Genomic DNA, 16,751 nt, shown 5'->3' on the forward strand with positions numbered 1-16,751 from the left:
GTATATATCAGGTCATTAGCTAGAGCAAAAAGGTGATAAGTCTAGTGGTAAATATTTGAGATTAAATCGTTTAGATTTGAAAGGTTTTGAGTTCAATTGTAATTAAGAACAATACCTTGTGGTCACGTTGAGTTTGAGCTCAATTTACCCTGTCGTGAAGTTGAAACTTGAGGTTCTGACTTCTGAGTTCAATGCACATTGGGTGCAATACCCTTTGATCACGCACTTGGTTTTGATTCAACTTATCATGTCGGAGAAAAACTTTGTACATGTGTCTGACAACCATAGTTTCAACCTATATTGAATGTACAAAGAGTTAGTTTATATTATATCTTTCTGGTTAAAAAAAAGAAAAAGAAAAACACATACTCAACAATGGAAGATACAGAAGTGATGAACACAGAGTTCGTACTACAAGCACACAGACAAGGGTAAAAAAAATATATTATGAAATCAATGCTCATCCTTTTCCATGTTCACCGTACACAGATTACAAAGAATGAAAGCTCCTCTATAGTTGCATGAACGTAGAAATCAACTGTACACATCAATTGTACAAATATCACAAACCTACCAGCTTGATTATTAACCAAAAAAAGGGTTACAATGCATAGACTGCACTTGTTCAACCAACCTATGCTGATCATTCAATAATCAACCGGAATAATACGATTGGAAGAAACTTTGTTTCTTCAGCCAAAGAATCGCTATAAGTTAAAAGAACTCTGTTCAATCGGTTAGTAGTTCCGAACCACTCTTTTTTTTTTTTTTTTTATTTCAAATCCTCACAGTCCCTTCCTCTTTTATGGCTGACTACTCCAGCTGGATTCCATTTTCTAGCTCTTTCTCTATCCATGCTTCACTGCCTATCTCGGCATCCATAACCTCCACAACCTTCTTCTTTGCAACTTGAATAGATCTCTTCCTCTTTAATGCCTCCCTAATTCGGCTTGGATCAATCTTCCTGTACATGTTATTAGAAGAGATAACCTTATCGCCTGAGAGCGAATCAGAACCACCAGTTTTTGGCTGACTCTCCACATCACACTCCTCGACAGCAGTACCTGCACTAGTACTGCTAGTTGGGTACGGTAAAACTTCTTTTGCACAGACATACATGTCACCTGAGGTTAGAGATTTGCCAATTCCTCCTTTATCCACCATAGATTTATTGCAGGAAGGGCTTTCAGTAACTGACCCAATTGAAATGCATGATTCTGGGCTAGTGGTGCTTTGCTTTCCAACCGAAACAGAAGATTGATCGACAATCTTACTCTTAGGCAGTGGAGTTTGTTTTTTGTCGTCCTTCAACAACTTGATCATATGTCGGATGACTTCTGAAATAATTCATCAAACGGAGGTATCATGAGTACCAACCATTTAACAGTGTATCAAAACAGATAAATTTTGTTTTTCAAAAAAAGAACTTGGTTTATGTGAACACTATCATGTCTTAAAGATCAATAAAAATACGCCACTTTTGTTACACTCCATACATCACACTAGAGAAAAATATCATATTCATGGAATACGATTCATTTTCAAGACTTCTCAGAGGTAAAATGGTAGGGGAATTTGAACTCCTGACCTCAAGATCAGAGCTAGGGTGGCAACCCGATTCCTAGGAAGTTTACCTGTTTCAACTGACCATTTCAATAATCCTAAACTGACCATTTCACTCTATGGAAAATCGCTAATTGTATGGCTCCATATGAATAAGTGATGTAATGTTTTGAGAAAAATGAAAATTATCAGGCCTATTTGTTTCCCTTATAAGCTACCAAGTACTACTACCCAAACACCCTGGATGGGCGAATTCCGAAAATGATTGATGAAATTATAAGGAAATTATGGGTATCAAGACTCGAATTAACTGCACAAGTCCAGTGCATATCCTTCTAATTTCTATTGAGTTCAATTCAATAATCTTAATCTATAGATCTCGAAGTCCACAAGGTGTTAGCAAGCACCAAACAACAAACTAAAAATGGGCCTACCAACAGAACACCAAGAAAAATTTGTCTCAGATATAAAGTAAAACCACATCATTCAATCAAAGAACTGTCACTCAAAATCATATGGAATAATACTAATTATAAAAGAATAAACAAAGGGAGGCAGAGACATATGAAGACATGCCTTTCAATTTTTTAGTGGAGACTTCAAACTCCATCCACCAGATATTGCCCTTCTCCTCAGGTAGTTTAACCTTTTGAACTTCAGCAGCAAGGTACAAGGAACCAGCTGCAATATAATGAGGTTTGAACTGCAAGCACAATGTTGTGCAGAGCCTGTAGGTACACACATAAGAGGTTTAAATCAAGCAAAGAGGAAACAAAAAATTTTGATTTTAAATGAGCAGCCTTGACGATAAAGAACAGAAGCCTTACCAATCGTTCACAAAATTCCATGCTACTTTAGCAACATTCGAAAGAATATTTAATTTCTTTAAAGCTCTAACAAGTGGTGGGTAAGGGAGTTGAACATCAAGATCAAAAGCAATTGTCCCCAATAGAAGTCTCTCGCCAATTAATATTAATTCCTTCTGCTTCTCATAAAAATCCTGCATGCACAAAAGTATTAGATAAGCAAACAAGTTCAAAGTGTTAGATAAGCAAACAAGTTCAGAAAAATGGACTTGACAAAGCAAAGAGGGCATATATGCTTACTTTTTGCCTTACTCTTTTTGCAGCAGAAGGATCCCATTTATACAGTATTTCATAAGCCACAACAATAACATTCCTCAGCAACTGAGGCACATCTTCTATTTTGCAAGCAACAAACATGCTTACAGTCGCAATTGTCTGCATAAATTGACAAAGCAAAACTTATAAGGAAGATGAGAAAAACATGTTCACCAATAATAAGAGAGTGACGACATCATGTGAATAATAGGTTTACGGCCGAGATTTTACATAGAAATGCTTAAAAAGCTTAAAAACTCCGCTTTGAATATATTTTGGGACACAATATGGATTATTTTATATAAATGCTATCACAAGACTCATAATGCAAGACTTCCACCAACGTTATGCTTTGCGCCCAATTTCTAAATCCAGATGGTTGTGACAATACAAGCCATATGGTAGAATTTAATAAACTGAGACAGCTTAGCAAAACTTAATAAACTGAGACAATATCCAACGTAACAAAATAAGTGATTGGCACATTACTGAACATCAAAGTCTACAAAGATTTTTCAATGCTTTACTGAAAACAAATATTCTCCCAACCAGGAAAGTTATGAAAAAGCAATACCATGAAATAAATGGTGAGCGACAGGAAAACAAGCAAAAAGAACACAAAACCATGACATCTACCTGCCAATCATTCTTCGCGTGAGACTGGCGCACGTAAAACCGATGGCACAACAAAATTGCACATGCTATTGTCACCTGGGGCCTAAAAGACATGCAGTTTCAGGCATCATCTGCTGAACAACAGCAAACAAGGAAACTACAGTAGGCATGCAATGAAATTAACACTTAATACCAGCTCAGAATTCAGCATGATGACGACAATAAAATTGCTCAAAAAACAGAATACTAACCACTATATCTATAATTCCCTACAGAAGAGTTCAGTGTTTGAGATTAGTCAAGAATTTCTATGTAAGCTGATGGTGCAATGTTCATTTAGTGGACATATAAATTCCTCTACAAGGTAAAAAAAATGGGAACTTCACGAGCCCATTTCCGTCATCTAATAAAGTTGACTGCAAAAGAAATAGGCCCAAAGCATTCATGACATATAGAATAAAAATGACACAAGCATATAACACACGAAAAAAAGGTCAGATATGTTAAAATCAGTAAAACTAACAGCTTAAATGATAAAAGCTGTAAGTTAGACAGAGATGCTTCAAGTTCAAAGACTTTTAAGTTTCTTTCTGCATCATATCCTTATTAGTAAATCTGTAAATATAGGAACCAGTTCAAAATAGTTATCCAAGCACAGATGTAATTCATGAAACAACCTCCAACAAATGGTAACAGCTAAAATAGTATCTTTAACAATAAGAATGTTATGCATACACATTTAGATTGAAAGCTAATTAATAACTAATAACTTCCATAAGAATGAGAACAAAGTCAAGGACAATCATAGTTGTCAAAGGTGCTAGGCGAACTCAAGGCGCAAAGGTCTTCTATCACCTGAGGCGCAAGGCGCACTTAAAGTGCATGCCCGAGCGAAGAATGGCGCAAAATTAAAAATAAAATTAAAATAATTCTAATAAATAAAGAAATTCAACTCTTAAAGTATCCATATAACCAATTACGAAATAAATTTATATATTATTCCCAAATATTAATTTTTCACTCTTACATATCCATATAACTAATTAGAAAATAAATAAATAAATAAATATATATATATATATATTATTCCCAAATATTATTGTACTACTTTCTTTACTTCTTGCCATTCTTTATGTATTTTTTAGTTTTGTTGATTATAAAGTATTATTAGCGGTACATGTTTGATGATTAGACACAAGCCTGAAAGTAAAAAAATTAGTTACCAATTACAACCTGCCATATACAACATTTATGGTGATTTTTTCTTCTTTATTTAGTTCTCACTTAAGGAAAAATAAAACTATACATAATAAGGTGATTTCTTTAAAAAAATAACTAAAAACACTAGACACAGAGTCGTCTTCAACTTTCTGTCACTGTGTTCATCGGTGTGCCCTCTCTCTCTCTCTCTCTCAGTGATTGAATCGCACGATACCAGAAAACCCAAGTCTAATAGATTGAAACGCACGATACCAGAAAACCCAGTCAAATCGACTCTCTCTCTCATCAATCGAATCGCACGATACCAGAAAACCCAAATCAAATCGATTGGATCGCAAGATACCAGAAAACCCAGCCAAATCAACGCAATGCAAGAAAACCCAGCCAAATTGATGCTTCCTAAACAAATTAAAGCCACTAAATTAATCAGGTGCTCTGCCTGTGCGCCTTGCGCTTCATGACAGGCGTCACCTAAGGCAAGGCCACCGCCTTGCTACTGGTAAAGGCGCAGAGGCCGCACCTTGCTGCGCCTAGGCACGCGCCTTTGTCGCTTTTGACAACTATGAGGACAATCACAGACAGGTTCGGCACTAGCATTGGGGAAATCACAGCCAAGACATAAAATATATGTCCAAAGCTTTCCCATAGTATATGTAAAAAAAATTTGTGCTTACAATTTTAGCTTCATGCCGAGCTCTCGAAGAAAGGAGCAGTACATCTTCCGTAGTTTTGATTCCATCTCAAGGTCAATACCATCCTTTCTTGAAGGGGAACAATCTTCAATTTCTTCTCTACTGAAGTACCACTTGGGTGTGTAGAACAAAGGCTGTTGCGATAGGTTTACAGTGCCTTCAAATGTTGTAATACCCTGCTGATAAGGAATCACAGACTGCTGTCCAGCCATGATTCCCTTTTCCTGGGTAAGTCCGTCTACTTGGGATCTAAAAGATTTCAGTAGAAAGAAGATACATTGTGAAAATTATAAGTTAGACATCTATGATTCAAACTTTTAAATACTTGAATAAGAATACGATTTAGCAAGAGGTATATGAGGCAAAGCAAAGGCATTCATCAATTCACCAAATTACATATACAGAAATTCTTGGTCAAAAAGCGAACCACATGCAATCTAAAGGTTAACCAACAGAGCATTTTATCAGTCTTCCCTGTGAAACAAGTTTCTGAATAATAGAAATAGCTTTTTGGGTTTTGCCATTGTATTACTTCCTAGGATTAGGATTAGAAGGAAAACACAAGAGTGCATATGCGCACACAAACACATATAATTTCACGTGTGATTATGATGATGCTGCGTGTGTAAAAAATAAAAAATTCCCAGGTTGCCCATAGTGTTACGCTTTCAAACAATAAAAAAGACTATTCTCTGCAGTCTGCATAAGCTTCCAGTTAAGTTGAGTACCCTGACATGATAAATTAAAAATTCCAATATGTATCTAATCAATCACAGAAACGCTTGGTATAGAAACAAACATTGCTGTAGTGATGCAAGCACAAATACAGTATTTTGGGTGAACAGTGAACTATATCCCCTCCGCAAGTCACTCAATTCCCACAAGAATCCTCGTAATTGCAACAAGTATCAATCACAACGAAAAAGACTCTGAACCAAAGGTTCCAAATTTACATCTCATGTATGAAACCAATACCAGATACTAGAACATCATGCAACGAAGTCGTACCTTGTTCGACAGAACACCCACTTCGCCGGTTAATTGCACGACTCTTGACGCTCTACACGTACAATTAAGAACCTTCAAGCAAGAATTCTTTGAATCAAGAAAGGATTAGATGAAAACCCGACCATTTTGACAGTAATTTTTTTCCCAACATATTCGAGAACAAATCCAACAAAAAAAGCTAGAAAAACAAAAATTGAAGAAAGAAGGAGAAAGAATACCTTGATGGAGAGTGGAGATGCGAAACGTCGGTGTCGACTTTTGCCCTAAAATTTCTTCTTCATCTGAATTTCAAGCTCACTTCCTTCTGTTGACGTTGACTATTTTGTCGAGGAGACGACCAATCGAAGGCGGTTCCTTGGAAACAGGGTAAATGTGGGCCCAACGATTCCTTCCACGAGCTTTCTCAGCCCATTTGAGACGGCCCATCTTATTGGCCGAGTTCAAATGTTAAGATATTTTTCGTCCGAAGAAAGGATTAAACGACTTCGTTTTTAAAACAAATATCCAGACTGAATGCTCGGTCAAAGTCTGACCTTTCCTTGAGCCTAAAGCGACGACGTCGTCTGGTTTTCTCCTCGACGACGACGACCTCGTTAAGAGGAGATAAAGAAGTATATCCGTTATACCTTGTCGTTACATGATCGAACAAAAATCCACATTTATCTTGTCGCTGCTTACGTTCGATCACGAGGCTAAAGAATTTTGATCTCTGCAAACGCTTCGTAACTATAATTAGCCTTTCACGAACACTATGATCGAATTCTGAGTTCGAGTTTTAGAGCTTCGAAAATTCGATGCGAATGCAAGGGATTTGGTGCGGGTTAGGGTTCTTCAAACGGATTTGAGGGGAAGAAGATGTGATTCGTGAAGTGAATTGGGAGAAATTGAGTGTGGATTTCTGAAAATTTCGACTTTAAGTGGGGGGGTTCTATCAGATGCTTTCGGTTCGCGGGAAAGCAAGGTGGAAGTTGCAGACTTGTGTAGTTTGATTTCAGAGGGTAAGAGAAAAATCACGCGAGAAGCACAGAAGGAAGTAAGTAGCTTTTTAACAGCAAAATTTATTTGTTGCCGTTTATGGAATATCTACACGCACTAACATATAAAGAAAGTCTTATGTTTCACAGGATTATTCGTGAATTTCCCATTTATGACAATTTTAGAACATAATCAGTTTTTATGATTTCCTGAGGTGCAGTCCTGTACTTTTTCCAATGAAGTTTTGTGGTTTCAATTTAGTTTTAATCAGCTTCTAAAAATCCCCAAAAAGATCAAATTTGATCAGTATTTCTAGGCTTGTTCAATGTTGAAGAATGATTTTGAATTTTCAATAAGACTTGCCACTATATGTGAAATCTACTGCTATGATTTACAGGGCCTTGTTAAATTAGAAGCATAAAGTATATATCCTATTTCTGTTTGGTCTTGACTAGGAGAAGATGAACCATTTTCAGCTCATGTTCATTTTAAATGATGTCTAGTCTATAGTGGTCTTGATGGAAGCCATTTGCAGGAATGGCAACTCCAGTTGAGCCACCAAATGGAGTTATGATTCATGGGAAGCATTATTACTCCATGTGGCAAACATTATTTGAGATTGATACAAAATATGTGCCCATAAAGCCAATTGGTCGAGGAGCCTATGGTATTGTATGTTCTTCTGTAAATCGGGAGACCAACGAGAAGGTTGCTATTAAAAAGATACATAATGTTTTTGAGAATCGCACTGATGCTCTAAGAACTCTGCGTGAAGTGAAGCTACTTCGGCATCTTCGTCATGAAAATGTGATTGCTTTGAAAGATGTAATGATGCCTATCCATAGGAGAAGTTTCAAGGATGTCTATCTGGTTTATGAACTCATGGATACTGATCTGCATCAGATTATCAAATCTTCTCAACTTCTGAGCAATGATCACTGCCAATATTTCCTTTTCCAGGTATGTCTTAGATGGCTCCATTGTTCTTATCCATAGGTGTACAAGTGGGTAGCTATGCAATCATGAACAATCTCCATCCCTAGTAGTTTCTAAACTTTTGTATAATAATTTATGAATGGTGTCGTGGAAGTTCCTTTTCAGTTTTACGTAGATTTAAGCAATACTGTTTGATTGATATTGTATACTTGTGACATAATTTTCCATGGAATTGTGAGAATTTTAATTGATTGCTATGCCAATTAATTTGGAATTACTTCAGATGAATGTTTTACATGCTTCTCAACCTTTTGTTGACCCAGGAGGCTATATTAACTGGCTGGAATGCTTTACTTCATTGAAAGAGAATGGTTACTGTGCTCCATCTTTCCCTTGAAATCAAATGTCATGACGTCTTCAGAATTTTGAGATGATTGTTATGACTCTTTGGAATTGCTTTATACATAAGGATTTTACAGAAATCCCTCCTTTATTCTCACCTTATAGGCTGTTTTGGCTGACTGTCATGCCATACATGGTTGCCATACCATTTGATAAAAGTGTTCTAGTGAAATGGTTTCTTATCGTTTAAAGGTGGCTGGTAGCAGTATGAAGGGATTTTTGAAAATATTGATTTCTTTAGACTAATTCATTTTTCCTGGTGCAGCTGCTTCGAGGTCTTAATTATCTTCACTCAGCAAATATTCTCCACCGTGACTTGAAGCCTGGGAACCTTCTTGTGAATGCAAACTGTGACCTGAAAATATGTGATTTTGGGCTGGCACGCACTAGCACAGGCAAGGGCCAATTCATGACTGAGTATGTTGTCACTCGCTGGTATCGAGCCCCAGAACTCCTCCTTTGCTGTGACGATTATGGAACATCAATTGATGTGTGGTCTGTTGGATGCATCTTTGCTGAACTTCTTGGCCGAAAGCCTATCTTCCCTGGTACAGAGTGTCTGAACCAGCTCAAGCTTATCATCAACATCCTTGGCAGCCAGAGACAAGAGGATCTCGAATTTATTGATAACCCAAAGGCAAGAAATTACATCAAAACACTCCCATATTCTGCCGGTTCCCCGTTTTCCGGTCTTTACCCTAATGCCCATCCTATGGCGATTGATTTGCTGCAAAAGATGCTTGTTTTTGATCCGTCGAAGCGGATTAGTGTGACAGAAGCACTCCAACATCCTTACATGTCTGCACTGTATGATCCCAATTGTGATCCCTCAGCTCAAGTGCCGATTGATCTTGACATAGATGATGATTTGGATGAAGAAATGACAAGGGAGATGATGTGGAAGGAAGTTCTCTGCTATCATCCTGAAGCTGCTGCGGCCAATGTGGGGTCATGCTCCTAATCCTTTTGTTTATGAACTCTGCAGTGGGGCATTGAGTGGCTGTTTTTCTTGAAGGGAAGTCCTTTAAGCTAGTTTTTGGCTTCTTCTCATTTTAAAGAGCCTTCTAGTTTATTTATGCTTCCCTGCTTATTCGCTTAAAATAAAGTAAAATGGCATGCGTTGGCCACTAGCTGCTAATACATGCAGCAACTAACTTTGTTGTGAGAACGTGTTCATAAGTTTAAGCTCTGTATGAAATGAACAAGTACGATCTGTACATACTTGCTGCTGTAATGTCTGGAACATCTGTTCCTTGTAAATTATGTACGAGACAATATTACTCTTACCATGGAAGTTTATGAGAATAATCTCTTCATTTTCTAGCATGGTAAAACAATCTGCACACTGTATATGCATGCATACCTGAATACATCCAGCAAGCTATTATATAATCTTTGTTGCATATGTTTTGTCATGATAGCTGCTTGATTATAACTGTATGTTATCTGAAAGTAGTATCAATATTGAAATCCAGCGTATTAAGTAAGCTAAGTGGTTGAACACTTGAACTTGAAATGGTTCCTTGTTTTAATGTACTCGTTTGGTCATGTGGGATATAATTATGAGACATATAACTAGCTGTGTATTATCTTATTTATATTGACTTGTTTTTGTATCATAGTTCTGTGTTGTGTGGTATGCTTGTGTTCTTTACACAGACTTGCCCTTTTTGTTACACAGGGTAATTGGATGATGCTGATTAGATTAGGTTTTCAAGAAAAAGCTCATGATATGTTCTTTGTCAGCTTGAGCAGCTCTTTTCCAACTAGATTAAGATGGAAAATAAACAGCAGCCAAGATTGGACTGCTGCTTTTGAATTATCTTTTCAGTATTTTTGGACTGCTGTCCTTGACAGATAGCTTGCTCTAGGGAATGAATCCACCTTCAGTCCTATATTTATCAGGAGTAATTTTGCTTTCTCTCACTGCATAATGTGCCCCAATTCAGCGCGCACCGCGAAAACAGGAACAGATCATGTATTATGCAAGATCTGATGAGGGGTGGTTTTCAACTTTTTTTGATCTTCAATCGTGTAAAATAGGATATAGATCTTCTTTACCGGATCTGCTGGAGCTGGAGCTGCTCTAAGTAGCAATTCAAGCTCTCTCACATGATAAAAGGTCGGTTAGCTTAGGCTTGAAGGTATTTGTGAATGGAAAAGCAGCCCTAGACGGACATAAAGTTCGGTATATAACTAAATGGACTAAGATCACACAGTACAAGTGGTCAAGTGCTGTATGCTTTTAATTTGGAGGATACTAATGGAGAGATTGTGGGAGCCATAAGGGTGGATAAAGCTGCAGCTTCGTGTATGCCTTTTGTCATGCATATTAAAGCATCACATGGCCGTACGTTGATGAAGATTAAGGTGATTTGTATGCCTACAAAGATCTCATATAAGGGAATAACTTATATATATATATATATATAGTACTTGTGAAAGTGATGGTGACTAACTTAGAGGTTCTCTATATGTTGGGATGCACATGGTGATTGAAATTCCACTTCAATTAAGTTCAACCAGGATGAAGATTGGGTTTAGCTCATATATATACCATTTTTTTTGGTGATCGAGAATGTATGAATTTATATAAATTGGCCATATGTATATTCTATATGGGTTTAAATTGGGGTCACATAAATTTCTCATATGATAACGGGGTAAATTTGATCAAAATATAATGTGGCCACAATTTTTCAATGAGAATCAAATTCAGTACTTCTCGAGTCTGTACTGTTTGATCCTACTATTTTTTTTTACTGAAAATTCTGGAGCATGAATTGGCACTCCAAATGAGTATAGAAGAATCTACAATCTACTTCAAGAATTATCAAGAAAAAGAAAACGAAAAAAAACTAAAAGGCAAAGAATGGAAAAAAGAAAGCATGTGAAAATCATTGTCTGGGAAATGCAAATAACACTTTGTTTTCTTTTGCAAAAGCAAAAGTAGGAGGAAGAGGAGAACCCTTTTGTCATGACGACTCTACAGAGAGCGACCACCACAAAAAGCCGTCTCTGGTCCTTCCTTCTCGATCTCTCTCTCTTAATTAATGAGAAGTGTTTGAATTGAATTGCACCAACTTTTTTATCATCCAAATCACAACAATTAGAGCATGGTACAATCCCACATCTAAGAGACGTCGAAACTTGGTGCAAAATATAATTGAGTTCAAACTTTCTAGTTAGAATGAGTTTGATTGGGTTTGAGAGGATAAAATTGTGCGAGTTTCAGGCAAAAAAGCGAACAAACTATTGTTCGTGTTGTGGAGGGGCGAGCTTATTCCATTTGGCATCAGAACAATTCATCTTTGAGTGTGCATCCCCATGTCTAGGTATGGACGGCCTGGGCCAAGCAACATAGCAGAAAGGCTACCTAGACAAATACCATATCACGTAGATGAGAGAAGGTAATAATGATTTGGGAGGGAAAAAAATCGTGTAGCGGAAACGCTATCTAAACAAATACCACATTGCTTAGATGTGGGAACTTAGGTCAGAATGGTTTGGGAGGACAAAAAACCGTACGACTTTTGAGAAAAAGGAAAAAAAAAAAAAAAAACTAACAATTGTTAGTGTGGAGGGACGGGCTATCCAGGAAAATTAAAAATTAGCATGATTACTAAGTGGCAAAAACATCATCAATTTTAAACAACTTTCCCAGTTAAAGTTTAATAAAAAGAGGCAAAAGATAACAAAGAAACAGGAGCACTAATTTAACACATATTATTTAAAAACTAGATTAATCATGAGAGCTTGAGTATAATTATAACTAGTGGGTCTAATTAAACTTGAATAAAATTTCTTGTATCGATTTGACATTTAAATTAACGAGTTATTAATTAATTAGGTGGAGTTAAACTTGGAGAGTATAGCAGTATATTCTTTTGGCACAACAAGATCCTATTAGACAGTAGACAAGCATCTTTTGGGTCACATTCATTGCTGTTCTAAGGGGGTCAGGGTTCACTGTCTGACCCTTTTAGTTCTTTTGTTCTTATGGTAATTTGCTTCTTTCTTTTTTTTAAGATAAATACATCATACATTGCCATGACTAACAAACAAAATGCATAATTTTTTAACGACCAAGTCTATTGGAAATTCAAGCTCAAACACATAAGTATATATTGTCCACTCTGGATTACGGGCCCGCATAAATTTGTTCTTCATAGAACATTGTCATTGGCTCTTAGACTCAGAAAATGTATCATTGAGTGAGAGATGCAAGATCTTTACTTATATACCATTCGGTTGGGTTATGTCAATCCAATGTGAGATATTAGTCTTGACACTCCTCTATGCACTTGTGAGCTGAGTTATGCCAAACCAACAAGTTGACATGTAGATCGGCCATGTACAAATAGACCGAAACGTTGCTCTGATACCATGTTGGAAACCCAAACTCAAACATATTAAGGATATTGTATGTTTTGGGCCACAAGCCTGCACGGATTTATTCTTCATGAGTCACACCATTGGTTCTTAGGCTCAAAAAACACGTTCTCGCGTGTGAGAGGTGTAAAGTCTTTAATTACATACCACTCTGTTCAGTTATGTCAATCGTATCGTATGTGAGAAATTAATCTTGACAAAGTTGCGAGTCATTCGTTTGCTACAATGAATAACACTCTTGTCTAACATGATTCATCGCTACCAACTCGACCAGCACTTTCATCAGTACGTAGTGCAACTTGCTGATGTAGCGATGTAGGGAAAGAGAGTTTATCATAAAAAAAGAAACTATAAAAGGACACCTGCGCATGGGGAGTGCATGGATTGATACTTGTTTATTTAGCCACAACCGATATATATTCATATGGCAAGGTAAGTGGATGGTTTGCACCTTGTTGTTCCATTCATACACAGATGTAAAAACCATCCAAAGCTTGCCTAATTAGCTAATTCCCTCAAAAAATAAAGTAATGATCATACCTAGAAGAACTCTACTGAATCAATCAATAAGGACCAACTTGTGCATAGCCTTACATTGTTCCACATTTATGTATATATCAAAAAAAAAGAAGTTCATATCAGATATCCAAAGAGCATAGATTTTTTTTGGTAATTGAGGCGAAAACGACACCATACAAGTTTATCATTTGGATATTCGATATGAGCTTAAATTTGGACCATCATGTCTGCGAGTATAGAAGTTTTCCATCTAACGACAGAGTAAATTGGGTCAAAACCCAATGCGTGGCAATAAAAGTATTATTCCCAATGGAAATCGAATTCAAGATCTTCCGAGTCCATACTGTTTGAGCTTAGAGAAATTCACCAATGAGACTATCACTCAAGTGGTTGGCGGGGTAAGTGGATGGTATTGCATCTTATTCTTCTGTTCATACATAGATGTAAACCATCCAAAACTTGCCTAATTAGCTAATTCTCTCAAGAAATCAAGTTATGATAATACCTAGAAGCATTCTACTGAATCAATCAATAAGGACCAACTTGTGCATTTAGCTTTACATTGTTGTACATTTATGGATATACCAAAAAAAAGGTTTAACTAAGCAACTTGGGAAAACACCCTACGTGTAGTAAGTAACACCTTTAAATTAAAGGGTGTGCCTTATCACTTGTGCTAAAGAGAGACGTGCCAACACATGCATGCAGAAGTTATATAACCAGCTTTTTTCATGACCAAATTTTGAAGATTGTTTAGTCTACTTTCAAGCTTGAAGCTTTCAGATCTTCTCTCTTATGTATGTGCTATCTTTAAGGGACCACATTATGTATCGTTGTTTCAAATCAACTTGATTGATACATACACACACACACATATACCTATGTAAACACTATAACTCAACTTCTACACTTACTTTTAAAAGTAGAACCCACCCAACTGACCATTGGACAATTGATTGGTTTATCATGGACCACATGGAAGACCTCGCGACTCCCATGAATTAGTTGAGACCTGAGTTGAGACCTAGTGTGGGAAGATAACACAGGTAACATTCGCACATGTTGGATTAAGTGAGAGCTTACATCGTAAATTGGGATAATGAAAACACCCATAAATTTAAACTCATGAGCTCCCCCTTACGTTAAGAATTACCGCGGTCAAATTGATCATTTCAGGGAACGAACTTTTGTTACTCAACTTCTACACTACAACCAACAATAATTGAGGTGAACAATATTATGATGTTTATAGTATATGTTTTCTATCATTATGTCTATCTAATACCCTTGGTATATAGCACAATAGGTCCTATCATATTTTAACTTATTAGAATTATGTCCACTTGACATATGATATTATAGAGCTCTCTAGATAGCCAAATTCAATATCCGAGAATCAAGTACTTGTATGAATGTTTGCAAGTTTTAGTTTGAAATCTTACAAAAGATGAGATGAGATTGTCATCATATATCTCTCCTTTTCTTTTTGACTTTATAGTGAAGGGATGTTGTATGTATTACCACTATACTTTTCTTATCAGTTGAGTGAGGAAGGAAGGAAGGAAGGAAGGAAGGAGGTCTTTATTTTTTTCTCAATAGAAATTTGTCCAATTAAATGATTAATAGGTAGTATCTGAATATTGTCAAATGATGACACCAGTATATTTTGTATCACACTTGCCGTTCTCTATATACCCCCAAATAGCTATATTATAAATCAGATATTTGTGAGAGGACCGCATAAATTAAACCCAAAAAATTCATTATTCGATATTATCCTTAAAAGGGTTTTCTTAGTTGAGAGAGATTAGTTCTTTACTTATAAATCATATCGTTAGTTTGTACCTAATCGATATGAGATACAAGTCTTAACAAGCTATGCCATCATTTATGTCTGATCTAATTATTTATTTATTTATAAGATTAGTCATAGAAAGGAATTGAGGTATTAGATAGGGTCACCATCACCTAAGGTCGTCCGCTCATTTGATTAACCATTCGTGTATTTATGTCTAAATGCAGATGGACGGACAACAATAACAAAATTTCCAAGAGAGACTTCATATATAGTTTTACCTCTTACGAGGTTGAAAGGACAACAATATTCTTAGTTACTAAATATAGAGCTTCAATCAATGGTTTGCGAACTATGCTGAGTTAATATGGTCAAGATTGTCAGCTAAATTGTTCTGTCCCAAAAGTTTTGTCCCCATACGGAGTTATGTGGGTGTACAAAGAGTTTAATAATACAAAAGTGGTTGGATATTTAACAACTTGTCGTATTAAATTGTTTGTTGGGTTTTTAGGCATGTTGCATGCATGATTTTGTTCTTAAAATGAAGACCAACAATTGAGAATGGTTGAATCTTTTAACTTATAAAGCATTTTGCCTTTCGATATGAGACATTTTTATCTTAATACTCTTTTTGGATTTGTGAACTCAGTTATGCTAGACTCAATAAATGGACCATTTGGATTAGGGCTTTTGTATTTGGTATCCCTCACGTTGTAGATGGTTTATCCGTAATGACATTCAAAAGTCCCAACAAGTGATCCAAACGGGAGATTTCTTCGATATGATTTTCAAATATCCAACCCAAACAACTTATAGAGGTATTGAACGCTTTGAGGATTTAGGTCCACACAATTTTGACCTTAAAAACACGTTACAATTGGGAATTATTGAACTTAACTTATAGAACACTTTGTTTTCCCTCAACTTTTTTGATGTGGGATATTTTTTATCTTAACATGAACTGATAAACCTCTAGTACTAGGAATTGAATTTGGATTTTGAAGCCTTCAACAAGAATTTGAGTAGTCTTTTTCTTTCTTGGTCAAATTAGCGGCTTCTTTTTTCTTGTTAAAATATCCATACATGCATGAATGTATTCTATTGCCATTCTCAAGTCTCAACAAGCTACGAATACTGATTTTTTTTTTATAAAAGAAAATCCCTTAAAAATTAACCCAAAAGGTGTCCTCACTATATCTGCATAATCCACATATAATTCTATATTACTTTGCTTTAGGGCTAATGTTAATGTAGCACAAATCCTAGAGCAAACCCATTGATTGAGGCGGGCTGTTAAAAAACCCTACCAAAACCGAAATTGAATTGATTGGTCTTTTTTTTTAAAACTATATGTTTCTCTATTAAAAATCAAATCAAATCGAAAAAAAAAGAGACCAAAAAATGAAGAAAAAAAAATTGATTGTTTGATAGGTTAAATTTATATAAAAAAAATCTTTTGTGAACACCCCTAGATTGAGCTATAGATGTGAGGCCATTTCACTACATCCTGTA

The 16,751-nt window shown here is 36.2% G+C and overlaps 2 protein-coding genes across 9 annotated transcripts; one reads left to right on the plus strand and one right to left on the minus strand.

Annotated features, from left to right (window-relative positions):
* Window positions 1-426: 426 nt before the first annotated feature.
* LOC120000551 (cyclin-T1-3-like) lies at window positions 427-6,575 on the minus strand. 7 transcript variants are annotated; one of them, XM_038848671.1, is made up of 8 exons: window positions 6,439-6,575; window positions 6,221-6,292; window positions 5,195-5,472; window positions 3,321-3,402; window positions 2,670-2,804; window positions 2,391-2,563; window positions 2,140-2,291; window positions 427-1,337 (listed from the first exon to the last, which is right to left on the minus strand). In XM_038848671.1, the coding sequence occupies exons 3-8, from the start codon at window positions 5,422-5,424 to the stop codon at window positions 814-816; spliced, it is 1,296 nt and encodes a 431-aa protein (XP_038704599.1). In that variant the 5' UTR covers window positions 5,425-5,472; window positions 6,221-6,292; window positions 6,439-6,575; the 3' UTR covers window positions 427-813. The 7 variants fall into 7 exon arrangements, with proteins under 7 accessions (XP_038704599.1, XP_038704596.1, XP_038704598.1 ...); XM_038848668.1 differs by having other exon boundaries at window positions 5,195-5,461; window positions 6,439-6,574; XM_038848670.1 differs by having other exon boundaries at window positions 5,195-5,461; window positions 6,221-6,272; window positions 6,439-6,518.
* Window positions 6,576-6,749: 174 nt separating this feature from the next.
* On the plus strand, window positions 6,750-9,859 carry LOC120000555 (mitogen-activated protein kinase homolog NTF3-like). 2 transcript variants are annotated; one of them, XM_038848680.1, is made up of 3 exons: window positions 6,750-7,253; window positions 7,731-8,155; window positions 8,799-9,859. In XM_038848680.1, the coding sequence occupies exons 2-3, from the start codon at window positions 7,733-7,735 to the stop codon at window positions 9,492-9,494; spliced, it is 1,119 nt and encodes a 372-aa protein (XP_038704608.1). In that variant the 5' UTR covers window positions 6,750-7,253; window positions 7,731-7,732; the 3' UTR covers window positions 9,495-9,859. The 2 variants fall into 2 exon arrangements, with proteins under 2 accessions (XP_038704608.1, XP_038704609.1); XM_038848681.1 differs by lacking the exon at window positions 6,750-7,253 and having other exon boundaries at window positions 7,712-8,155.
* The last annotated feature ends 6,892 nt before the right edge of the window (window positions 9,860-16,751 follow it).

This window comes from Tripterygium wilfordii, chromosome 6 (assembly GCF_013401445.1).
Source record: "Tripterygium wilfordii isolate XIE 37 chromosome 6, ASM1340144v1, whole genome shotgun sequence".
NCBI lineage: Eukaryota > Viridiplantae > Streptophyta > Magnoliopsida > Celastrales > Celastraceae > Tripterygium > Tripterygium wilfordii.

Bases quoted from the DNA above. Each gene is read 5' to 3' on its own strand.
- LOC120000551 (XM_038848671.1), bottom strand. From the start codon at position 5,424: ATGGCTGGACAGCAGTCTGTGATTCCTTATCAGCAGGGTATTACAACA. The intron at 2,805-3,320 runs GTAGATGTCATG...CAATTTATGCAG, and splicing joins ACGCGAAGAATGATTGGCAG to ACAATTGCGACTGTAAGCAT. The intron at 1,338-2,139 runs GCATGTCTTCAT...GAATTATTTCAG, and splicing joins CTCCACTAAAAAATTGAAAG to AAGTCATCCGACATATGATC.
- LOC120000555 (XM_038848680.1), top strand. From the start codon at position 7,733: ATGGCAACTCCAGTTGAGCCACCAAATGGAGTTATGATTCATGGGAAG. The intron at 8,156-8,798 runs GTATGTCTTAGA...TTCCTGGTGCAG, and splicing joins GCCAATATTTCCTTTTCCAG to CTGCTTCGAGGTCTTAATTA.